We start from the raw sequence: 26,965 nt of genomic DNA, 5'->3' as shown, positions 1-26,965 counted from the left end.
TCAACATAAAATGGTCTTTCACCTGTGTCCACATTCCTTTTGAACCACTCATTCCCAATGCCTCGGCTACTCCATAATTCTAAACTGTAAAGTTGCCAAATGCATAATCAGGCGGTATCTTTAACATCAGGAAAGCTGGCTCATCACCAATTAAAAATAACTTCCAAACTCTTTTTTATCTATGTTTTTAATTTGTTTTGTTTTCTTATTAACACCACTCATTGTTCCCGTAAGAATATTCTAAAATGTGTTTTCAAGAATTTTCTCTATTTGGCAGGTTGGTTACTGGAATGACATGGATAAATTAGTCTTGATTCAAGATGTACCAACTCTTGGCAATGACACAGCAGCTATTGAGAACAGAACAGTGGTTGTAACCACTATTATGGTAAGTTTTGGTCTATGCTTTATGCTGTTCCGTTTTGTCCACAGGCAATTTTAATTCCCAGCTGTGGTGAAGAGGGAGGGCGAAAGTAGTGGTGACACGGGTGCTCTGATCCACAAAAGTCTGATGAGACTTTGAGTAGGTTTGTCCTGAGCTTTGAGTACATTCCATACTTTTATTTGTATTATCTTCTGTTGCATTGTTGTTCTTAGAAAAATGCTCAAATGTCAAAAATTGAAACTGTCACGCTCTAGTTGGGAATGTGTAAAATGCTAAGATTCCAAAGGACAAAAGAATGAACATGATAAAGATCAATAACCAATAACCTAAAATATCTGGTAGTAAACACCATATTATTATTGTTATTATATTTTTAAATATCAATGTAATAATAGTTAATGGTGTTTAAAATTATTATTTCCAGGGAGTTTAATCATTGGGCAATGATTCACATTGTCTGTTTGTATGGTGTAGAAATGAATGTGAAGATTTTAATGAGCATGTTTACAACTGAATGCTTTAGAAATAAATTTTGTTTTATATTTATTTTTAATGCAAACAAATTTTTGCACTGATTATTTTTCTCATTGACTAGTGACAAATAACAAAATAATGTATAGGACTTCAAGGAATTAAGAAAAATATGACTGCTTCATTCATTCAACTCCTAAAATACAAAAATACTCTGAATTTTAAGGCTACTTTTTCAAAGAGATTTTCATGAAGCCACCTTTTAAATAATTGAAATTCTTATATATTTTTCTCTTCTAAAGTCAAACATGCCCTTTGAGTCAATGCTAGTCAAAGGAGATCAACAATCGGTGACCTTTTCTATCTAATTTAAATTTATACATCCTCAGCTCACTGTCTTGTTCGGCAGAACATATTTTTAATTATTTATGGAGCCCTTACTCTAAATAAAGTGGAAGTATTTTATGTAATTTAGTTTTTAGCTCATGTAATTTTAATTTGAGGTTTTAATAATGCTGAGTTATTTCCAACATTTTGACATTGAGGTCAAAGCATAAAAATGCAGAGAGAAGCTTTCATATGTGCAATTAGCTTTATCTGTGTTGCATCACCAGACAGCAATTTAATGTTGATCTGCCAAGTTTTGATCAGAAGCTTATGATTTTAGAATGAAACCAATCAACAACAGTTTTTGTGTAAGAGTGCAAACTATATACCTTCTAACTTAATTGTGTAATATTTGCATGGGACTTGGAAAGCAATGCATATATATTTCTTTTCCTAAAAAAGACACAGTAATGGAAATTCATACTTCAGTACAGTCCTCCTCTTTTCAGCCTCTGATGAAGAATCCTATTTTAAGAAATTGATCGAGAAAGAATTGAGTTCCACGGTGTTCGACTATTCCTAACAAGGCTCAAGTCTTGTTCTCCTGTGTAGTAAATTTAATCTAAATTTTCATATGGGATTCTTCCTGGATGACCAACTCTGGACTACCAGAAAAAAATTTTTTTAAGTTCTGTGACTTTTCTGGGAAACAAGAACAAAAGAAGACTTAATCCTCATCTTTCTCAAGAAAATAAATAGATGTTGAAAAAGAATCACTTAGCGATTCTGACATATCAGTTCCAATACCTTGAAATGAGGTCATTGTACGTAAATAATTGAATTATATCACTCCTAATTCCAAGTAGATTTTCTAAAAGTAAATATCTATGAATTTGTGTGCTTATTTTCTGAATATGCAATGTTTTCTTTAAAAAATTTTTTGAAATTTTGCCTGTTCTGTGTAAAATAAAGTGTTTTAGTGTGCATTATAGGTACGGTAATCTGGAGCATCTTCTTTCTATCCCTGTTAATAAAGGGGCTGGAGATTTAATTCTTAAAACCAAAATATTAAATTAATTTTGCAAGCATGGCTAGTTTTTCTGGAAGCATGCTATAAAAAATAAGGAACATTGATTGAAAATACATAAAGAATATTCTGTAAAATTATCTGTTGTTTGACAGTGATATTATCAATATTTTGCTATCAAAATAGTACAACACTAGTATCTGTCTTTTGTATGAAAATGTTATCTTCATATACATAATACCTCTGGTCTTTGCAACTACATAATTGTTCAGTAATTAAAAAAAAAAAGTTAATACCAGAATCTTTTCCCTGAAAGTGTTCCTTGTATTTGCTTTTGTTGAAAATGGTAGCCTGGGACCTGTGACATCTCTACCACATCATTCCTTTTGAGAAAAAAAAATATGGTTCATTGTAGATGAACAAGATATTAGCATCTGCATGTAATAATCCCCCAAATTCCATTGAAAAATTCCAAAATAGATGGAATTGGTTAGACATTGTAATGTGTGCAAGATAGATATCTAGACACAGAAGAAGGCTGAGAGTGTGTGGCACTGGAGATCATTCATTCTGATTGAATTGATATGGTATTGCTGTTCTCCCATTTGTCTTTCCTTTGTGAATGTTATTATTTATCGGTTGCTACAATGTAATGATATATGCTATTGTTAAATAAAATTGATTGATCAATTCATTTATTCATTCCTTCATAAATATTTATTAAGCGTCTACTCTGTGTTAGGCACAGTTAGAAGTCTGGAGATCTGTAAGAGAACAAAATAGACCAAGTCTTGCATTCAGAAAATATATGCTAGTGAGAGAAATCAGACAAGAGACATAATAAATGTTACACAGCATTCTTAAATAAAATGTAACTTTAGTGTGTTGCACTGTTTAACTTTATTTTTTGTGTTGTATATCTATAATGTGATGTTCACTTTAATGTCTAATTTATTCTACCTGAATATAGTCTTACTGAATTTAACTTAGCTAAATTTGAACAAAAAATAAAATTGTCAATATCATCAAATGAAAATCCTAACTGCAAAGTTGAAAGGTCTACGGTTTTGGACTCAGATGGTCATCATTTTTTATCTTCAGTCTTGGTGACTAAAAATTTTATAAAATCTGTGAAACTTATCAGCATCCTACCATACAGATTTAACTTCTTACATTTAAAATAATAATTTCTGCAAACCACCTAAGGAAGCCAAATACGTGCCCTGTGGCTTGGACTAGGGCAGCGCCTGAGGGAAGGGCGGTGTGCAGTGGACTCTGGGAAGGAGAGGCAGCTTTCCCCCGGGGCCTGTCTTCTTTCCTTGGATGCTGAACTCTGGAAAAGGAGGGATGACGCACTGATAGTTCAGCCAAACCCCATTTCCCACAGTCTTTTCTACTGAAGCTAAATGATGCTTCCGCTGCATTATTCAACGAAGAAAGTATTTCTTATCATCTTATAAACATACCAACCCTTTAGGAAACATTTCCATAAATCCAAATGCCTTTCCCACAGTGTCAGAATTATGTTACAAACCTAAAAGCTATTTTACTTATCACACTTGATCTTGCTCGAGGTTATATTTTATAATTCTTAGATGTTTTAGACTTTATCGTCTCCATGCACAATTTTGTCGAGGCACTCTAAATAGACACATGTGGACATACGACAATCTACACTATGCAGGTGGTGGCAAAAGTAGGTTTACAGTGGTGAGTATGCAAAACAGAGTTTATTCGTGTACTGTTATTTATTAATTATTGCATAATTTTCCATATGAACAACTGTAAACCTATTTTTTCGCACCCCCATATGTAAAGAAAATACAGATATATTTATTTTCTTCCCTGTACCAAATATTAACATCCCCATATACACACACCTGCCTCCAAAGGGATTATGTCAATTCATTTTTAAATAAAGTATTTTAAATAAACTTCAAATTGTGCAGCCATTAAAAGTGTTCATTTTTTTCTGAATTGAATAACATTTTAATTTCCACTTTTAAAAATGTTACCCATGGAGTAAATAATCTACATCTATTAAAATTCTCTGGAGAAAAAGCAAATATCCACATAGCAAGTAGCTTTGGTTTTCTTAACTGTTTTCCATTGTAATTCTAATTATTATGTTTGTGATGTTTAGAAAATTTAAAGCTTTTCTAATAGGCATCTATTTCAATAATTTCACTTTTGCTAAAGAAAAATAATCCAAAAAATTTTTCTCCATAGGAAAATGATACTTCATTGATTGAAAATCATCTAGATTCATTCACTCCAACATTTTCTTAACCAAGCCCTAACGTAACACCTTTAGACAGATTGGTCTCTTTCCTGAAATAGCAGAGCAGATGTAAAGTACTATCCATTATGGAAATTGTAGTAATAGACTCATAATTACTAAGAAGTAATGCTTTTAAAATAACTTCTAGGGCATTATTGTCCCACCGGGCACAGTAGTCAATAATAAAGATGGAAGGTTATACAGGTACTCCTAAAAGAAAGAGGTTATATTCCACTTCTCTGATCATTCAGTTTTATTCACAATTGAACACCTGAAACTCTATATGGCTGCTTATCAAAGATGCCCCACAAATCCCCTTAATGATTCGGTTGAACTCATTTTTTTTATTATATTGAAAAGATTTGGTATTTTCTACACCCATAGCAGCCCCAAAACTTTGTATTAAATCTCCCCAAGTATGCAGTGTTTGAAGGACTACCTGTGAACAAATTTTCAGATTGAGGCTGGGGCAAGAGCAGGTTGAGAGAGTGTTGAGAATCCCTATTCATTTTTAAAAGGAAAAATGAGAACCACTCAAAGGAATTGGGTAGAGCTGAGAGCTTTTGTTTAAGGAAAGCCTAGCCTTTCCCTCCTTTGTTCGCCCACCTCTCTGAGTAAGTTCTTTTTGTCTCTCTTGTGCTGCATGTGTCACTCCCCTGAATCTCAACAACTGTGCAAGCCCTGCATATGCAAAAGCCTAGCTAAATTCCTAATCAACATCTTCAGCAAACGGAGGGCTTTTCCAGCCTTTATTGGTTTGTTTGACAAGAAACAAAGACATGATGGGCCCCTATTGTCAAAAGAAAATGGGGGCCGGGGAGGTTGAAAGAAGACACTAAATAAGTTTTAAAATTATATGTACATACACCTGTTTCAGAAGAGATGGCCTAGCACTCGTTGGCATTTACTTTCCTTTTGAAGACACCTGAATCAAAGTTTCTGTTACTTTGCCATGCTATTCCTATTTAAGAAGCCCAGATAGACCAGGAAATCTTTATATTTATTGAGTGCCTTATATATACCATACACTATGGGGAGATATGGAGAGTATTGTTTACTCAAGATTTCATATAAAGAATTTCATTCTCTAAAAAATACAGAAATTCACTTCTTTAATCTTATCCCTTTTTTCTTGTTAAAGCATATGAAATCTCAACGAGTTGAATATATTTTGACAGATGCAATAATACCTTCAAATACTTTCAGATATTTCAAATTATAGGTTCAACTCCCACTTCTGCTAGTTCTGTGAAATTGAACAATTTACTTAACCTTCTTGAGCCCTAATTGTTCCATCTGCAAAATGGGAAATGCCTGCCTCAAAATGTCAGTGTGAAAAGTAAATGAAAGGGCACAATTAAAGAAGGTAGCATTGTACCTGACACAAAGTAAGCACTAAATAAGTAAGAGCTATTATTAAGTAATACTATATATAAGTGTATATATATATATATATAGTATATATATATATATAGTAAATACTATATATAAGTAAGAATATATATAGTATTTACTTATACTACATATAAGTAAATATATAGTATTTACTTATACTACATATAAGTAAATACTATATATAAGGTACAAAAATAAATAAAACATGCCCCTTGTCCTCTTGTGATTAATTAATGTTAAGTTCTTTAAAATAAGGTAAAGGAGTGAGAGTGCTGAGGGACAATAATAAGAGTACAGTGGGTACTTAATAAATGTTTGAGTAAATAATAAAAGTACAGCTTTTAATGAAGCAACAATTCACAAAATAATGTAGGGGAAATTTAGCAAATTAGATGGTCATACTAGCTAGGGAAACTTCTATACACAAGTTAAAATTATACATATATTATATATATATGTATATATATATATGTATATATATATATATATATATGCTAGAATTCATGTGTTCAAATATTCCAGACACTTTAGAATAGATTTTCAGCCTTAGTACCAGAGGTGAGCATTAGCTACACCTCATTTGAAAAGCTATTAGATTTGTTATACTAATAGCTATAGGTGATAGCTGCATACCCATTTCCATTAGAATGTTAAGCATCTTACAATGTGAGATTCTTGCTTTTTTCTACATATTCTTCCATATTTTAATTAGCTATTATAATAAAAAAGAGAAAATGAAAAATTAGCTCATTTTAACTACTATTTTTTAGCATATCTTAGAAATCAATAGTGCTTTGCAACAAATCCCAGATTTTCACAACCACATTTATATTGTAAAGCTTTATATTTAGAGAATGTTTTCTATAAACTAATAATTTTCAGCTACCTAAAGAACAGACAATTAGTTGCCTTAATTTTATAGATGGATAAACTTTCTTTAAAACATTATATTTAGAGATGTTTTCCATAAACTAATAATTTTTATCTATAGAAAGAAAAGGCAATTAGTTGCTTTAATTTTATAAGGCAACTAAAGATGGATAAACTTGACCTGGCTGGTTTTGCTCAGTAGATAGAGCATCAGCCTGCAGACTGAAGGGTCCCAGTTCAATTTCAGTCAAGGTCACATGCCTGGGTTACTGGCTCAATCTCCAGTAGAGGGGATGGTTCTCTCTCATCATTGATGTTTCTCTCTCTCTTTCTTTCTCTCTCTCTCTCTCTCTCTCTCTCTCTCTCTCTCTCTCTCTCCCTTTCTCTCTCTCTCTCTCTCTCTCTCTCTCTCTCTCTCTCTCTCTCTCTCCCCCCTCTCTCCCCCCTCTCCCTTCCCCACTGATATCAATAAAAATATATTTAAAAATATAAAATAAAGATGGATAAACTTTCAAGTGTTAAAATATTTATCAAACTCAAAGGACAAATAAGAGACTTCCTGGTCACTTAGTCATGTCAACCTAAGGCCGAATTTAAGAAAGGAACACAAGCACCAATCCTGGACAGTGGCCCACAATAGTGATCTTCAGGGCATCTCTATGAGAAACTCAAAGAGCATTTAATTTACATTCTTAATCAAGTTTTTAAAAGTAGTTTCTACATTTACAAAGTACTTTGAAAAACAATTAGCGTAGAACTGCCATGTTGTGCAAAGTAAATTACATTCTAAATCACAGTTCCAAGAGCAAATTAAACTTCCACGTTTATAAATTTGCCGAGATAAAAGATTTGTATCAAAATTACTAAATGAATGTTACCATTTTATAAAATATAAATACATGATCTCAGTGATGTTGTGGCCAAAAGTGGTCATTGCTTGTCTGCAAATAACTCAAATTTCTGAGGTGTGGCCAGGAGTTCACTGTGGATTGCACATTTGCCAGGGCTATCTTTTAGTTGGTGGCTTTAGTTTCCATTTATAAAATCAATGCATTTTTGCTAACATATCTTTTAGTTCACAGCCTTTAAATAGTTTGAATTTGGGGTGTGTGTATGTGTGTGTGTGTGTGTGTGTGTGTGTGTGTGTGTGTGCTCGCGCACACAGGTGCTTTAACTGAAAACTGTGCAGTATTATTATCCACCAGTAAACTTTTTCATTTTATATGGAATTTTACAATAATTCTTCATCGAATTTTTTGTCTTATTTGCTTCAAATTGATAGTCAAAATTGGAGAAAAATTGTTGGCTCCCATTGGAGACATAGAATAGAATAAAAATTCATGGAACCAAATTCTAATTAAATCTAAAATATTGGACAATTTTAAGGAAGCTAATTTAATGCAAATAAGTATATATAGTTTTTTTAAACTATTAATTCATTTTTATTTTAACTTGCGAGTGCCTGCTCTGAGAAAGGCCTATTGCTAAATGCTAGAGAGCAAAGGAAAATGATCTAGCTCTTTTCCTAAAGGAGGTCACAGTTGACTGTGTCTAAACAAGATGCGGAATATGGAGACAGGTGACTTTAAATTAGTCTTTTACTACATGAGGCAGACTACTAAATAGTCTTTAACTTCATATAATAATTTGAAACTAATCATTTCATTGCCAAAGGTGATAACTTTGCTTCTCTAGATGATTATTAGTCGACATTTTTCCCATCACAGGTACAGTGTTAGGTATGTAATGATTACTCAATAGAAAATTATTTTAAAGACTTCACATTTAGTATCTAGTGTAAAGCAACTTAATGTACTTCTAAGCATATTTATATTTATGTTTATATATTTATTTTACTACTGATTTCTAGCCACACAAAATCAGTGTGTATATAATACTAAATATAATATTTTTATCAAATTCTGAAACTGGAGAGTTACAAAGAGATTTTTGAATGTTTATAATTTCTCCTTTACAGTTCTACTTCTCTCATTATAGGAATCCCCATATGTTATGTTCAAGAAAAATCATGAAATGTTTGAAGGAAATGACAAGTATGAAGGATATTGTGTAGACTTGGCATCTGAAATTGCAAAACATATTGGTATCAAGTATAAAATTGCCATTGTCCCTGATGGAAAATATGGAGCAAGGGATGCAGACACAAAAATCTGGAATGGGATGGTAGGAGAACTTGTTTATGGGGTAAGCAAATCAATTATTTACATAAACCTGAAACTTTTTTTTTAACTTGGGTACATATCAAATTTTAAATGTCTATTACTGTTTTTTTTTTCTGTTTGCAGTTACATTCAAAGAGACATATATGGTGTTCAACTGTTTCTCTATTTCATGAATAATGCAATTCCCAAACAATGAAACTAATGCATGATAACTTCAAAATAAGGAAAAAGAGATAAAAATTCAGAATATGATGTCCTATTTTAAAAAAACAACACTAACTTCAGTATCTGTCATGATTATTTTCACGTTTGATTCTTCTATCCCATAGACATGTTGTTTTAAGAACTACGAACCGAATCCATTAGTAATTGTAGCAACAGATGTCCTTCAATAGCATAAAGTTGTTGCTAGTTTAGCTAGTTTATTTATATCCTTATTGGTTATAATTCTGGTAAATAACTTTTCAGTAATTGGTGAAGCGATCACTAAACTATTTTAACATCTATAAAATATTCACCAATAATGTGAGATTCTTACAATTCTGCTGAACACAGTAAATTTAAGCTCTATGCAATGCCACAATTTTTCCCCACCTAGCGAAGCACAAAAGCTAGAATTTATGCCACAGCTGGCCTCACATGAAAGCACGTCATGCCCTTTCTTTTGTGTTCCCCAGATATTGTGTGTACACATTCACAGCCAAAGGCAAATTCCATGTACACATTCCTGCCTGAATCAGAACAAGATCGGTCTCTTCAGCTACCACTGCAGAGTATCTAAATCAAACAAGCAGTTATCAAATGCTAGTGATGGTATGATATTTCCAAAGTCCAGAAACCCAGCCTTGAATAGTACATTTTATTCATCTAATAGTGAATAAAAGTCACGTGCACTTGCAATTTATTCTGAAATTTCCTATAAGCCAATTCATAGATCACAAATGTCACCTTCACATCACAGTCTGTCTGATTAATCTTCTCAAGGCCCCTTTGAAATGAAGGGTTTTAGGAAAGTCTTCCTTCCCCAGAAAAGAATAAAGGTAGAACGATTTAGAACATAAGTGATGTCGTACGCCAGGGCTTGCTTTCCAAGCCGGAACTGCCATCCAAGTTTCATGATTCTGCATCTTGCTTTTCAAACCATGAAGCAATGACCATTCTCCATACAGTCCAGTCTAGTAGCTATAATCTCAGCAGCAAAAGGAAAATGTTTGTCATTAAAGAGTAATCAGTTATTTTATATTTATTTGCACGAACTACTGACTAGTTAGATGACTTAAACAGGGGGTGGGGGCAGGGAATGAAGTTGTAAAAAATCAAAAAGTATTTTATCCCAAGGCTCATGATCAATTTGATACTGAGCTTTAAATTCCAAAGGAAAAGGGTTCCTAACACGTGTGCTTCTTGGTAATATTTTAAACTTTTGACATAAGCCAGTTTTAAATGTGAACATTATCCAGGTTATTAGAATTCTCTACTGTAATTTATTTCCTTCAGAAAACAGTATTGAGTATTTCTCCTCAAAAAATTAGATTACCAATTAGTTACAGATGAGTTACTTTCTAAGGAATTTTATATACATCCTCTGGAGACCCTACCAATTGGGCAGTCCAGGCTCACCTCTTGCAAAGATTCTGACCACATTTTATTAGGGAGATATTGTTTAAATAATGAAAACAAATTATATGAGGAGAGTAGCACAATTGAAAACAAGATCAGTAGTACACATGTCACAATAATCAAAAGTCCCAAGTCAGGCCGTTCTCAGAGAGAAAGATTATAACAGTGATTAATACTCATTATAGTCATTCATTCATTAGCCAATCTGAGAGGATTTAAATATCCCCATCTCTGCCACTTCAGGTATCCACTTTTTTCTCAAAAGAAATCTTCTTCCATGCGTCTTACGCTTTCTACAGATTTGGTATTTTCCATTCTGGTGTCTGCTAAGTCTGTACTTACTTCTCATCTCCCTTTTTTTTCTTTTTTCTTTTTTACTGCTAACACTTACATAAATGCCCAGTTCCCAGTGTTTTAGGTAAAACTTCATCCATTCTCTTCTTCCTAACACGGGCTGTTGGACAACAAAATGCTTATCTTTGAACCCATTATTATTATTATTATTATTATTATTATATTTCTTTATTCTTTGCTAACTTTGTTACTGTAATTGTTAGAATAGATTATGTGTGAAACACTCACCTGTGATCTCCGCACACCACAGGGCAGTGACTCCGAAGCTCAGAACCTCCCTCCCACTTTCAAGTCCTTCCTGCCCGTCACACCTGGTCAAGTCCAGTCTATGATCTGTGGTGCACTGCTTCAGGACCTCCTGGTCCCTGCCATACTTGTGTGTGTTTTAACCCAAGGGGATATTTCTCAAAGTATGTTCCATAGCCTACCATGTGTCAAAATGCTGGTTCATGAATCTCACTCCAGAGATCCTCCAGAATTCAAATATTATCAAGCTCTTGCAGGAGATAATTTACACTTAATTTTGGGACTCGCTGAGAGGTGATGGACCAGACACACCCAGCACCTCCAATGTTAGTAGAGAAAGCCCCAGTGCATCTTCTCTGTTCACTGGCCTCTTTCAAAACACCAATTTCAGACTTTGAAAGTGTCCTCATTGAACATCACTGTCACCACCTTAATCCAATGTTTGTCTTTCTTTGTATCTACTTTTCTATGCTGGAGACTCTTTTATTTCTCTCCATATTTCTTTCCTTTTAAGGTTTTTGCCCTCATTAGTAGTAACACATAAATAAAAATTTTCCAAAAGATACTACACAGAACAATGTAGTACATGAAAGGTGGTATTTCAAATCAATGAGGATGCATTATTCATTTATTCCTGTTAAGATCGCTGAACAGTTACTTGGAAAATTAATAATTTTGTAACACATCATCATGTAGTATATCAAATAAGTTTTAGAAAAATTATCCTTATAGGTGCTAGATTAAAACATGTATGTTTAAAAAATAAAAAAATAAGGCAAGGAGAGGTCAATGGAGGGAAAAGGAGACATGTAAAACTTTCAACAATAAAGAATTAAAATAAATAAATAAAAATATGTAATTGAGATTGATTATATGATATGAGGTTTTTTCCATGTATGAAACAAAGGCTGAAAACACACAAAAAATATAATTTTATATGACTTCAACAAAATTTAAAATGTGTGTATTGCAATAAAATACCATGAACTAAGTTGGCGATTTTCAACCAGTGTGCTACAAGAATTTTTAAAGCATACAATACTGTACTTGACTATTTAGTCAGGGGCACTGACCTCTTTTCCCTTAGATTGCCAAATAAAAAAAATGACAACAGCCAAAACAATAGCCATCCAGTGTAAATCAATTAAGATTATACCTATTTTTGTTTGTCAGATCAGCAAAAATATAATATATTTTTGGTGTGACACAGAATTTTAGTAATTAGTTTATGTGTACCAGGAGATAGAAAAGGTTGAAAATCATTTATGGAAACAAAACAATTCATGAATAGCAAAAATATTTGCATTACATGGGAAAAGAGAATATTTTGAATAGATTTAAAAGCACTTACAATTGGTAAGTAAAAAAAAAATGAATATCCCATATGGAAAATAGGTACAGATTAAGAAGTACAATAGTGACTATTTATTTAATAAAAGCAAATTCAAATTAACACAATGTGATCTAATTTGCCAGCTAGCAAATTAGTGAAGATAAATGAGATTAAAAATACACAAGAGTTGTCCAAGATTTAAAGGTGCAGGTGCATTCACACAGTGCTGGGGAAAGTAGAAATTTTGCATAATCTTTTGTGAGAAAAGTTGGGCAAATATATTATGAGTATTAAAAGATTGTTCCCATTTAGACTAGCAATCACACTTCTAGAAGTTTATCTTAAATAATTAAGATATGTGCAAGGATTTGTCTTCAAGGATGTTCACATCATTTGTGTTATAAATTGTATAAAACTTAAAACAATGCAAATATCCCCCAAAATAATAAATTCAGCAAATTATGATATTTTCACATAATGAAATATTTGCAATCATTAAAACTTATTTTAGTGTATATTTTGAAATGACAATGAGTTCATATTCTTTTGAGAAAATAAAATTAATTATACAATATGATTTTCTGCATTATCCCATTTTAAAATAAGAAAAATATTATTTATAAAACAATGTCTAACAAGGCTTATATAAAGAAAAAATAAGAGTAGGTGAAGGGAATGGAGATATCTTTTCTTCATTTTCTGGTTTTGTTTTCATATACTGTTTCTATAGCTAGTTCATCTATCATTTGTGTAAAAATAACTTGATAAAAAATAACCTCCCAGGAATGACTCTGGCTCTTACATAATGGGTGTGTATGGTGTGAAGGCATGTTCAGTGAATCCTCAGCCACCCGGGGCGGGGGGAGCAGGATGGCCCTCCAGGATCCCTTTGTCCAGCTGCAGGCCATCGCAGGGGTGAATGTCAGAGTGGCTTCCTCTATGAAAAACATGTATGTCCTGGTATGTCCCAGATTCCATTTCAATGCCAAATACTTTCCTTTTGAAATAAATAATAAAAAAGTTTTTTTTTTCATTTGTAGATCATGTAACAATTTACAGTATTTTCATCACCCTCTATTTCATGTGATGTTAGAGATGACATGATTTAATGGGAGAAGCACAAGGTCAAATCGCAGAGTGGCTATGATGTGTAAAGCTCACCTGAGTCTCAGTTTCAGCATCTATAAAACAGTGATAAACATAAGGTTGATATGAGGGTGAAATGGGCAGCCATTTAAAATATTTAGTTTTGCATCAGACACATACTCCCTCAATAAACACTCAATGTTATTGTATTAAGGTGTTTTTTTAAAATAAATAATCACAATAATACAATGAGATAAAAGAAGAAAATGGGGATCTGTTTCCAGTTTTTAGAGATATTGGAAAAAGACCTCCCCAAAATAGCTAAAATTGCTGAATAAAATTAATGGAAGCTGGTGTCTTATGATCATAATATCTGAGAATTGAATCCACTGTTTTCCAATATCTTTTTTAGAACCTGAAGGTGAAAAATCAAAGTGTGTAAATAAGAAGAAACAAATGCCAATTTCCAGATTTGTGTGTGTGTGTGCTTAATTGGAAAATATAGTCAAACAATGGGTTTCTTCTATCTTACAAACACAGACTTTATGATAGGTTTTTATCATAATTGGAAAGGAATAAAAAAGAAAGGACTGTTTGAAATTTGCATTGCATAATATTAAGGGGTGGCCAAGTAATGAATCAGTGGCGACATTTCAAATGAAACAGAGAAGATTGCACTACAGCACGCCTGGCCAAGAAATTCAGAAATTCGGCCATGTGGGAAGGCTGTCTCCTCCTCTTGCTGTCCTAGATCCTTAAAGACTAATACGGTTATCTGAGTGGAAGTTATTTTTGCTTATATCTATTATTTCTCCATTTTTTTCTGTTATCTAATTACTAGCACCGATAAAAATAGTAGTTTGTGCAATTTAAGTGACACATCTATATATATAAAAGCCTAAGTGACCTTTATAACTGGACGACCGGACTACTGGATGACTGGCCGGTAGCTATGGCATGCACTGACCATCAGGGGGCAGACACTCAATGCAGGAGTTGCCCTCTGGTGGTCAGTGTGCTCCCACAGCCAACCTCCCATGGCCAGCCAACCTCCCATGGTCCCTCCCCCTGGCCAGCCCCGGTTGGCCCCGATCAATGGCCAGGCCGAGGGACCCCACCCGTGCACTAATTCATGTACCGGGCCTCTAGTTATCTTATGAAAGAAAACAAGTCAGCTGTTCACCTTTGCATTTATCATTGTTGGCATTGGGAAAAGAAATTGTATAGCTAATGTGTAACTGGTTAGCTGTGAGTGGATCAATCCAGTGCTAATTGCTTCATGAAGAGCATTAACCTATGTGTTTTCATGTGTCTTTTCTCTTATAGAAAGCAGAGATTGCTATTGCCCCTCTGACAATCACTTTGGTCCGAGAGGAGGTCATTGACTTCTCTAAGCCCTTCATGAGTTTGGGCATATCTATCATGATCAAAAAGCCTCAGAAATCTAAACCAGGAGTGTTTTCCTTCTTGGATCCTCTGGCCTATGAGATCTGGATGTGCATAGTCTTTGCCTACATTGGTGTCAGCGTGGTCTTGTTCCTAGTTAGTAGGTTTAGTCCATATGAATGGCACACAGAAGAGCCAGAGGATGGGAAGGAAGGACCCAGCGACCAGCCTCCCAATGAGTTTGGCATCTTTAACAGCCTCTGGTTCTCCCTGGGTGCTTTTATGCAGCAAGGATGTGACATTTCACCCAGGTTAGTTTCAACAGTTTCTCACCAATTCCCCAGTATTGCTAAGTGTTGTGCAAACCATCTCTCTACATGTTTTTCCCCTGAAGGCAGAGCATTACTTGAAACACAGAAAAACTTGCAATTTCCAAATTAATCTGAACATATTCATTGACAAAATTTCCAAGATAGCATAATATATGGATACATCCCATTGGAAATTGAACATATGCAACTCACCAGAATTCCCCAAAAAATTACTTAGTATTAATATTTCCTTCAATGGTTTGACAGACAGAAACTAAAATCTAAATTGTAAAAATGGGATTCATTTTATTTTTGTCTCCTTTTCAAAATAAAATGTTTTTGTTGCTGGTCTTAATTTTAAAAAATTAATTTTGAATTTTATTTATATCCCATGAATCTGAAGGGAGATTTCTGTTGTGGCATTACCTAAATCCTGAGTCAATATAATAGGTACTAGATATGCATTGTTCTGTATGACAATATATGGCAAGCTAAGCAGTAGGCAGAGTGATCAATGCAAACACTATGGTAGCTTTATAGAGCTGTTTTTCACTATCTGTGGAGTCATAGCTCACTTTCTTTGGATGCCACTGAGATGTTTCTCATTTTTGTTTGCCAAAAATGCAGCCAATCTCCTGTGCATAAACAAGTACCAATTTTGCCCTTAGAAAAAGTAGCTGAAGGCAGGAAAAACTGAAAATTAAATTTAAATAGTGACTTATATCAGTGTTGCAAGTATATGGATTTTTTTAAAAGAAATGTATGCATTCTCAAAAAGAAACAATTTAGCCACAGAACAGTTTGTGTTCCTTAAGACCCAAGGAAATGGACCTGGAGAGCATTATGCTAAGTGAAATAAGCCAGTCAGAGAAAGATAAATATCACATGATCTCACTCATTTGTGGAATATAATGAATAACATAAACTGATAAACAAAAATAGATCCAGAGACATAGAAGCATCGAACAGACTGTCACACCTCAGAGGGAAGGCAGGGGAAGGGAGGAGGGAGGTCAGAGATCAACCAAAGGACTTGTATACATGCATACAAGCGTAACCAATGGACACACACAGTAGCGGGGAGCGGAGGGGCGAGGGCATATGCAGGCGGGTGCTGGGCGGGGGGGGGGGGGTGCCTAGGGAGAGGTTAAGAAGGGAAAAAGGAGACATATGTAATACTTTCAACAATAAAGAATTTTTAAAAAAAGACCCAGGGAAACTGTAAATATACTTAAATTTTAACATGGAAATATAAATCGCTAACTCTCAATCAATGAAATGAAAAAAAAATCAAGGTAAATGGAGTAATGGTTTCAAAACTAGTCTTAAGCAAATACTAAGTTAAAATCAACAGGTGCCATTTATATGATAATGGTTAAGAAGAGAGCATTTAGAAGCTAGAAATACCATGGAAAACATGAAATGTGTCCTCACATTTAAAAAAATGTTTAAATACAATTTGGTACAGGAATTTAAAATAGTTTGATGGTCCCAATGAGTGAGATCAATTATAAATATGCCCTTCATTTTTTATTGATTCTATTCTCACTTTTCCTCTGCACTCATACTCACCCACATATCCCTGATAACCAGAGAAAGGGTGAGGTGGAAACTTTTTTTTTTAGGTTTGGCATCAGTTTTTCATGTTGTTGCTACACACTAACAAAGCACACACTTTGGTCTCATGTTGGCAGGGACAGAGAGAACATTTTTATGCTAGTATGTAAAGATGCTTTAGGACATAACTCCTTCACTCTGATAAGAACTGGGCTATCAACAAATCCTGAAATATCATCAGTTTGAGACCAATCCTAGATCTTCATCTGGTCCACCCCACCTTGGCATATGTCTCATCCTTCCTGCCAGAGCTCTGACTTAAGGTGAAAACCAGTTCTCTCAGAAGGTCTTCTGCCAACTTAAATCTAAGGCCTCACCCACTTTTAATACGTATTGCTGCTTTATGTGCCACCAAGAGAAAAACAAAGCTGCCAACTAAGCCATGGTACCGTGTTTTATCTCAGTTAATGTAGGTTGCATCTATTATCAAATATGCTAAATATTAAAGGGGGGTAATCAATGAATTAGTAAGTGTTCCTCTTTTGTACCTAAAGGAAAGGCATTAAGTTCCATAGTTCTGCCCAATAACAATAAAAATAAAAAAGTTCCCATATTTTCAGTGGCATTTATACAGTTCATATAGCATAGGCAACATCAAAGTATAGAGAAATACTAGAATCATTCTTGAGTAGATTATCAGAAAATAAAATGATATTGCAATTGTTATTTTTAAGCACACCTGGTAAATTGACGGTGTTTCTTTTCTTTCTCTCTGTTGGTTAGAGAAAGGAAAATGTGCATTATCTTATCCATGTTTAGATCCCTCTCAGGTCGAATTGTTGGAGGTGTGTGGTGGTTCTTTACACTCATCATTATATCATCTTACACTGCCAACCTCGCCGCTTTCCTGACGGTGGAGCGCATGGTCTCCCCCATAGAAAGTGCGGAAGATCTGGCCAAACAAACAGAAATCGCCTACGGAACACTGGATTCAGGGTCAACAAAAGAATTCTTCCGAGTAAGTTCAGGAAAAAAACTAACAATGAAATGTTCATAATTTTTAAATTCAGGCAATTTTGCCAACAATGATATGATGGGCTCTAGCCACTGCAGGCTTTGCAAACGCAGTGGTAACTGCTCTGTTTAATGCTAATACTTCTATGTGGATTCTATAATCATTTTGACTTTCAAAACCTAATTGATTTATTTGCATTGCAAGAGGGACCCTCTCTAAGCAAGAGTAACAACAAAAAGGTAATTACAACAACTTAATAACATAATCTATCTTGAAAATTACAGTGCTGATCGTGCTATGATACTGCATCTGGCAAGTTTGTATTTATGTGTGCGTGCTTGGGGGCTAAGAGCATAAAAATGAAAGCAAGAGTGTTGTTGTTTTTCCAAAAAAATAATACATTTAACTTTCTGCATTTGAAACTCAAAACCTTAATTGCAGGTTATCTTCCCTACAGGAGGTATATTATTCTATAATCTCTTTTGTAGTAATAGATTTCAAAGCAATATATTTGCTTTCTCACACAAGATAATGGTAGCAAAACTATTAAGTTTTGGACATCTCTGTGAGACGTTGTATGGCATTTTGTTTGCACGAATTCCTCTGCTTTTGCAGATAAAGTTTGTTCAAAGTGACATAATTGCATTTTACATATGAATATGATCCCTTTGGCTTGTCATTAGGATGGTAGGTATATTTGTTGTTTTGCTTTTATAGTTGCTTCCTTCATGAGGATGACTTTTTTTTTTTTATCAGTGAACCTCCTTTACTCTGGTTCTACTTAAATCCAGAGATACAGGATTGGTAATGTCTGATCAGAGTTCAGGGTTCATTTTGTGACTTCAGAACAAAAGTATATAACTGCATAATAATGAAGGCATTTTGTTTTACTTTCTTTCAATTGCTTAAAGAAGACAAGATATAGTTCACTTATTTCTTAAGCTTTTGTGGAAAAATGAAAACCCTTTAAAGAAAGTTTCTTGCTTATATACAGTTGTTGAGAGATTATACTTTCATTTTTAATGCATATATTTTTGCTTTCTCATTCAACTTGGGAATTAAATACAACAAAATGTTCTACTCCTTAAGAAAGACTTAACTTTCATGTACTTGAAATTTCAGTAAGCTATTTCTCTTTTTGTTTATTTACTTTATTTTATTTTTTTAATCCTCACCGGAGGATATTTTTTCCATTGATTTTTACAGAGAGTGGAAGGGAGAGGGAGAGACAGAGAGAAACACCAATGTGAGAGAGACACATTGATCGATTGCCTCCTGAATGGGCTGGGAGCCTGCAACGGAGGTATGTGCCATAGATAGGAACTGAACCTGGGACCCTTCAGTCTTCAGGCCGATGCTCTATCCATTGAGCCAAACTGGCTAGGGCTATTTTTCTTTTTAAAAATGATTTGATTATGCCCAGCTAATGTGCCCCAATGGTTGAGTGTTGATCTATGACCCATGAGGTCATGGTTTGATTCCAAGTCAGGGCATATGCCTGAGTTGCGGGCTGGGTCCCCAGTAGGGGAGTGCAGGAGGCAGCTGATTGATGATTTTCTCTCATTATTGATGTTTCTGTCTCTCCCTCTCCCTTTCTCTCTCACAAATCAATAAAAATATATTTTAAAAAATAAAATATATTTTATTTGATTATAATATCCTGATATATTACAGATGTTTACATTAATACTAAATCAAAACAAATCACTCAAAAACTCAGTCAAACCCATCTCTGGGCATTGTTTAAAAAAGACGCCACACACTGAACAACATCCTTGTCAACAATGTGGAGTGTTGCTAGTAGAGATAATATAAAATGTATAAGTTAATTAAAAAGTAGTAGTGGATTTTTCTAAAATTATACATCATAGTCATGACAATAAGTATTATTAAAAATTGTTTAATTACTGAGTATATTCCAGTCTATAAAGTTGAATAATGGGAACATATTGTTCTAACACATTTTAGTACAATCTCTGAGCTTAGCGGGAAATCTGTGTTTATAACTGCTTCCACCCAAAGTAGATAGGTAAAACTTAGTAACTTTGCCTAGAAACCATTATCTGTATTTATCAAAACAGAGTACAAGTTTATGCTATAAGTTACATTTTACTGGAAAAAAATGATGGCTGATATGTATGTAAATAAAGCAAATATTTGCAAATTCATCATTCTGCCTTGAGTGACAAGGGAGAAAGAAACATGATGTTGATTCCTTGAAAACATTTCAAAAATAACTCACTGTAAAGATCTTTGCCAACAAGCACACTGAGCATGTTTATTTCTAATTTTTATAGAGCTTTAAAAAGCTGCTCAAGTTCTACAACCTGGTGAGGTAGATAACAGAATATATTGATAAGAAATAAAGTGATAAGGCTAGTTGCTCCCCAGCCTGCACAGCCTTTCATACAAACCCTGTGACCTTTCTCTCCCACCCAACTTCAGTTTTTAAATTGAAAGAGTTGTATAAGTGTAGGTATTTATTGTTGCAGAACTGTCTGAACCTAATGGGACAAGGATATAATGTTCCTTCGCGGCACACTTTCAGGAACGCATAAATTTGGGCTCCAATAAAAATCTCATTCATTTTCTTCCCTGTGTTTGCCCTCCTTTCCCATAGATGATGACCTGGTTTAAAGAAACCATTTGTCTAACAGGTGGAGGAAACAGAATGTGAAGGGTATTTTTGTGCTTGTCAAAATGTTTTCTCATAGGAACACAGTAACGGTACATCTATCAGCTCCACTCCACTGCCTCAGGCGCTGACCTGTACTCTGCGCTTCAGAAGTGTCGTAGTTATAACCAACTGCAAAAAGAATGAGGCCATGGGGGGAAATTACATTGGAATTCAACTTTTGCCTTGTTTTGGCCCATTATGAAACTTACATGATCATGTTCAGGGCATCCTTGTGAAGCATAAGCATGGAGGTATTTAAAGAAAGTCTGTTACTTGACAATGACAGTCTTGCTGTTCAGGAATTTTTACATTATTATACACCTTATTTGAACACACTGACTCTCATTTCCATGTAGATTTTATCCTGTGCCTATTTCAGTCATCAGTGAAATCATGAATGCATAAGTGAGGTGGATTACTACCTCAGGGCTGATAATATTATCAAATAGTGCATTGATGAGCTCTTAGTCTTGCTGCACAAGCTACTAAAAATGGAAATAATTCACCTGATAACCATGTAAATATTTACTGTAATGAGTGACATTTGTACATACTGGTATTTTCTATTAAAGGCAAAAATGGAAGAATACTTAACTAATGAAAAATTAAAAAGACAGAACATTTTAAAAACTTGTTTTTAAGTAATGAAATAGTGCTTTATATCAGATAGTTTTCCATGCATTGAGTTTAACAATAAAGGTAAAATAAATAAGTCTGAGATTAATTTTCTAATTTCAAAAAATAATGACTTTTATATTAACATTGCTTATTACCTTGAGTCTATTCACTCCCTAAACCTGATCTTTAAATAAGTAACACAGTTGAAGGTTTTAGGGACTTGGAAGTTCCATTGTCACTATATTTCTAAGTTTGCTGGGTCTGCAGAAATGTCCTCGTTTTAGCCTGTCTCATCAAATTTACAAAGATGTGCTTGCCCTCACTCCTTAGCAAACACCCTCTTGTGGTCACAGATAAGGAAAAGGGATTTATTTCCAGCCCTTCGCTTCAGAGTCTCCCCACCCACCCCTTCACCATCTGAATGTGATCTTATCCCAGCCGTGCCCCTTTAAATCAGAATTTCTAAATATTAACTGAGTGACAAATTATGTAAATGTTTTTTTAAAAATATTGCTTTCATCTTTCCTTTATTTTCCACTGGGAGTCTATATTTTACCATTTCTATAATACTTAAGTCCTGCTAAATGTAGCTTAACTACACTATAGATTCCTCTTCTGGATTTGGGGAGAATTAATCCAACTTCTTTTGAACTTAAGGTACATGTAATTCAATCTATTTAAACAAAGGCAGCAATAATATCCTCACATTAATGTTATAGGAATGGACTTCTAAAAAATATCAATGCCCAATGGTACTTGACTTCTTAAAAATGAATTATTTGCTTTGATATTATGTCTCATTCTATAGTTAAATTGTCTTTATAATTACCAAGCTCTAAAAATACTCTTTTTCTGCTTTGCTATGTTAGTTTTGTTTAGCTATTCTTTGTTCCTTTAATAAGATACAGAATAGTAACTGGAAAATTGTCAAATTACTAGCATGATTTCAAAAATATTTTAAAAACATATCTCAGTTAAAATAATACTCAGTTTTTATTTCTTCTGTTTTCAACATAGTATACAATGTAAAATATATAATATATGTGGAACTCAATATCTTTTTGGGTGAAACTCTCAAGTTATCAATATATTTTTAAAGTCATTATATGCCTGAAGGGTATTTAGCAACACTTCCCTAAATTGAAATGTCCAAAACATATATTTAAGGACAATCTGTATCAAGTGACCCAGAGAGTTTATAATTTTTAGAGATTAGAACTTATAAATTGGAAGAGTTAGTTCTCTGGGAGATAACTCAATTACTAAAGCTGGAATAAGTGCGGCTTGGCAACACAGCCTCCCTTGTGGATCTCATTCTGAACCCAAATAGCCCTCTATCCTGGAGGCAGAGAGAATCTTTACAGCTTAATTGTAGTGATGGCATGGACTTTCCTAACGGGAGGACTTCTGCACCCAGAGGTAACCTTTATTACCTAAGCACACACACCCTTTATATCACAGTCTTTATATCATGAGATATTTTTTCAGATGTTAATAACAGAAAACATTTCATAGGACTCTACAGGATGTCTATTTCCCATCTTGATATTTATCACCATTTGAATATACATTAATACAAAATATCTGTTTTTTTTATATGTACGTCTCTTATTGTGTGTGGCTTATTATACAAGTATATTGACTAAATTCCCATCTTATAAAACCAAAAGTAAGATTACAACTTTCATTAGCTTCTTTCTTTGACCACCTGAATAATTTGCTTTTGCCCTAAACCATGTATTCTTCATTTGCTATTCAAGATACTTGTTTTTGGAAGACCTGTTTCTTGATAAGTCTATGCTCTGGTAAACTAAGGAAGGTCAATGTAAATAAATATACATTCTACTCAGGATCTGGCCTCATGCATAGATTTAAGTCTGAATGAAGTCTATATTACTTTTTATTTGGATCCAAATGCAAAATTTTAGCACCTTGTTATTGAACAAATGCAATTACACCAGATGAAAGTCTGCATATGATATTGTAATATCAAACATCAAAAAGGAGTCAGCCTTTTCTAGTTTATCAAATATATCCGTTGGGGACATTCGAGTTTTTTGGGGACATTCGAGTTTATTCACATTTAAATGTCTCTGTGGATGAAAAAAATTCTAAATGAATGCAAATACTAGCAAACAGATCTGGATAAATTAAGTGGTGGTGGTAATGTAGATAGAATCCAAATGGACAAAAATAAATATGTTTCTTGGCTGAAATCAGGGAATTAGAATGACTAACTCTCCAAAATATAAAGTGGGAAAACAGAAATCACTTCTCTTTAAAGTTTAATGTATGATCTATTTGGAGATTTTGTTAGGAAAAGTCTAAACATGTTTTGATAGACCTAGAGTTTGATTCCTGTGTTAGGGATATTTGGTTTGGAAACTACGGTGGCTTTTCTCCCCTTGTGCTCAACTTGATATAGACTGAACTTTTTTTAATAATATATGTTCCTATTGATTCAGAGAGAGGGAGGGCGCGGGAGAAAGAGATAAAAGCATCAATGATGAGAGAGAATCATCAATGGGCTGCCTTCTGCACGCCCCCTACTGGGGATTGAGCCCTTGACCTTAAATGGAACCATGACCTCCTTCCTGATTCATGGGTCAGAGCTCACCACTGAGCAACACCAGCCGGGCTAGACTGCACTTTTTGTATACATCTTATTAGAATGGTTTTCATTAAAACTTTGAGGCATGAAAAAGGGTTTAAAAAGTAATATTACAAGTCTCCTTATTTCTTATAATTCAAGTACAGTGTTAAAAGGTATTTTGCAGAGCTAAAATTAAATCTTACTTGGTCCTTTTCAAATTTACCATGAATGTGATGCAAAACATGATTTTAAATGCTCAGCTCTCTTTATAACATCCTGAATTTAAAAATAATAAGGTGTTCTTTAAGCACTTGAGTAGAATAATTATTATGACAAGAAATAACAGCTTCTTCAAATAACACTTTTAAATGTCATTTCGATGATTTTCTTAAATAGTTTTAAAAGGCTGTTTTCTAATTGTAAAATCATGTTGTGACAGCAAATTGGACTTCGAGGGCAATGGAAAAGTACTGGAAGTTTTTATCCCTATTTTGGTTCTGTCAACATGAGCATGTTGCTGCTTCTTTCCTGGATTTCATTTTATTTTCATTTCCTCCAGAGATCAAAAATAGCAGTGTACGAAAAGATGTGGACGTACATGCGGTCAGCGGAGCCGTCCGTGTTCACCAGGACTACCGCGGAGGGCGTAGCTCGAGTCCGCAAGTCCAAGGGCAAATTTGCCTTTCTCCTGGAATCCACTATGAATGAGTACATCGAGCAGCGAAAGCCGTGTGACACGATGAAAGTGGGAGGAAATCTGGATTCGAAAGGCTATGGAGTAGCAACGCCCAAGGGTTCCTCATTAAGGTGGGTGGAATAGTATAACAATATAACATGTGTTGTTATAGTATTCCACCTTCCCTGATGTCCCTGAGAGAATTATTTTGTTTTGTTTGTGAACATGGTATGTTTGTTTGTTTCTCTGTTTTCTTTTTTCTCCATTTCATATTTCTGGTCAACAATCAGGTAATTTCTTTTTTAATTTTAGAGTAATCAGAGTTGACGTATATTTTTTAAGGCCATATAAAAACCAAACTGGTTGAACACTAGCTGCTTCCAGTGGGCCTAAAACATGGGTAGCAAATGCTTCTATATCTCATCAACTTTTTTTTTTGGCCACTAAAACCTACACTCTCATTGTATCAGTAATAATTCTACATTTTATCATTTTTTTTAAATTATGCCTGCCTACTAGTTTTTGAGTAAGAAGACATCCACTTCTTCTTAGAAAACCACTTTTTTCCATTTCAATGTTTCGTTTATTATAACATCATTATATTTTAGATTATCCTGAGGTTGTATTGGTGCTAACTTTGTAATCAGATCTATTTATAAATGCAACTATGATCCCAGGGAAAAACTGGGCTCTGGTTTTATGGTACTTACTCAAGCCACACTCTCACCTGTTTGCAAAGGGAGTGTGGTGTAAGTAAGATCTGTAAAATGAGGTCCAATGGCAATCCAAAACTGTTCACACGTAAACCCCTAAAATGTGATTCATGGGCAATACACATGTAGATAATCCACATGTGTTAAAAGTGAGACCTTCATTCTTAAGGAAATGTTGGTGAAATCTGCCCTTTTCACCCTTTTGGTCCTGGACATAGAGGATTCACATGTTTATGTCCAGGAGGCAGAATTTCCTATTTTCCTTAAGGAATAAAGGTTGCTGTTGAATTGCTGGGGCTAAAGCAAAGTTGGAGTCAAAAGTGATGACTGACGAAAGTACTCTGGTCTCAGTGCCGCTTAGGAGAGATTCATGCAAAGCACAGATACAGATTCAAGAAGAAATCAGAATCTTTTCTAAAGGACTTAACCGAGAACCTGGTCTTGAAAAATGATGTCTCTGGTAAGCCTTTGAAAAATGAAGGTAATGAGACCTGGACTATTGCCCAGCAGGAATGAAAGCAATATAAAAACTATAAGATTGCTTTCATTGGTTTCAAAGAGGGAACTGCAATGTGTTTTGGATCTCTGTGTTGGGCGGAGGAGGATTTGAGACAAATATCAGAAACAAATGCTATTGCTGGAAAGGGTGTACTAAACCAATATTCTGTTTTTGCAAGCTACACTCATAATTAGTGAGGGGCTTGATGGTATGTTCATAAGGAGCCATTTTAAGAGGAGATAGGACAAAATTAGGCAGTGAAGACAAATTTGGATGTGGACTTTGGCAATTCTGAAGCCAGGTTTATGTGACCATCCCTCCCATATGGAACTGGAGAAATGTGCAGGGAGAAAGCCAAACAAATAAATTATCCGTCACTACCCCAAAGACTTCAACCATTCAGCAACTTCAGCAGGCATCGGGAGGGTTGATCTTTGAGGGTGTGTTTTCTATAATACAATGTGAAAATATCTAAATTCAATGAGGCCAAGTAGCAAATAAATTTTTATTTAAGGAGCAGTTATCAGAGCATCTTAGTGTAAATAATTTAAAAGAAATGGAAGGGGAGAGAGCCGTGGTGGTTCATATGTAGATCAGTATTCAGACTATTGATTCCATTCACTGGGTGTTGCTTTGGCTCTTAATTAATTCTCTGTGGATGTAGCTGCCTTGTCCTCTGTCTTGTGTCTACTGATAAAGTCAAGTTCCAGGGACTGAATTTGGCCTTCAGATATGCATTGATGGCCTGACTCACATTGATGGCAAGAGTTGCCTCTTAAATGTGCCACTTTGTCAAATCCACACTACAGGGCTTGTTTGGGGAGAAGCTGAAGGGCTTCATCTGTCCAGAACTGTATAATAATCAGCTATTGGCTTCCTCCTCTTTTCCTGTCCTTCCCTGGATCTTGATAATGAGGCAATTGTGAAACTCTGCTTCCTGGAGGGAGACTTTGTTTATGAGCTTTGTTTTATGCATGCCACAGTTTCCTGAGCAAGCTGGCCCCTGCATGCCAAAACCACAGTCATTTTGTCCTATCTTTGAGAACATTAGAAGGACACTGAAGGCTAATCCCCATTCACCTAACCCCCCACCTCCCCACTCCCCCACTCCTAGCTCAGCTAAGCAAAAAGGTCATTAAGCTTAAATTCTCATTCTGTTTTGACTATGATCCCTTAGTTATAAAAGAGAAAACTAATATAGAGATGGACTAATAGGCACCTTCTGAATAAAAGATTTAGTTTTCAGAAGCAAATTCAAAGTAATTGCATCCATCAGAGCAAGATCCAGAGAGCATGCATACCTGCTTCAAGAGTGCCTTGAAACCTCTTTGCCTTATCTGCT

At 34.5% G+C, this 26,965-nt stretch overlaps 1 protein-coding gene across 2 annotated transcripts in view; it reads left to right on the top strand.

Annotated features, from left to right (window-relative positions):
• GRIA4 (glutamate ionotropic receptor AMPA type subunit 4) overlaps positions 1–26,965 on the top strand; it is a 398,719-nt gene that overhangs the window by 327,743 nt on the left and 44,011 nt on the right. The window contains exons 10-14 of one of the 2 annotated variants that reach the window (XM_079788918.1): positions 278–388; positions 8,755–8,961; positions 14,905–15,275; positions 17,652–17,850; positions 24,295–24,542. In XM_079788918.1, coding sequence (XP_079645044.1) covers positions 278–388; positions 8,755–8,961; positions 14,905–15,275; positions 17,652–17,850; positions 24,295–24,542 — 1,136 coding nt within the window. Of the gene's footprint in view, positions 1–277; positions 389–1,692; positions 2,397–8,754; positions 8,962–14,904; positions 15,276–17,651; positions 17,851–24,294; positions 24,543–26,965 lie in introns of those variants that run through there. The other variant, XM_079788919.1, reaches the window with a different exon arrangement.

Source organism: Cnephaeus nilssonii (genome assembly GCF_951640355.1).
Source record: "Cnephaeus nilssonii genome assembly, chromosome: 13".
Taxonomy (NCBI): Eukaryota; Metazoa; Chordata; class Mammalia; order Chiroptera; family Vespertilionidae; genus Cnephaeus; species Cnephaeus nilssonii.
The sequence above is the reverse complement of the archived record's forward strand: the minus strand, read 5'-3'. Positions and strand labels throughout refer to the sequence as shown.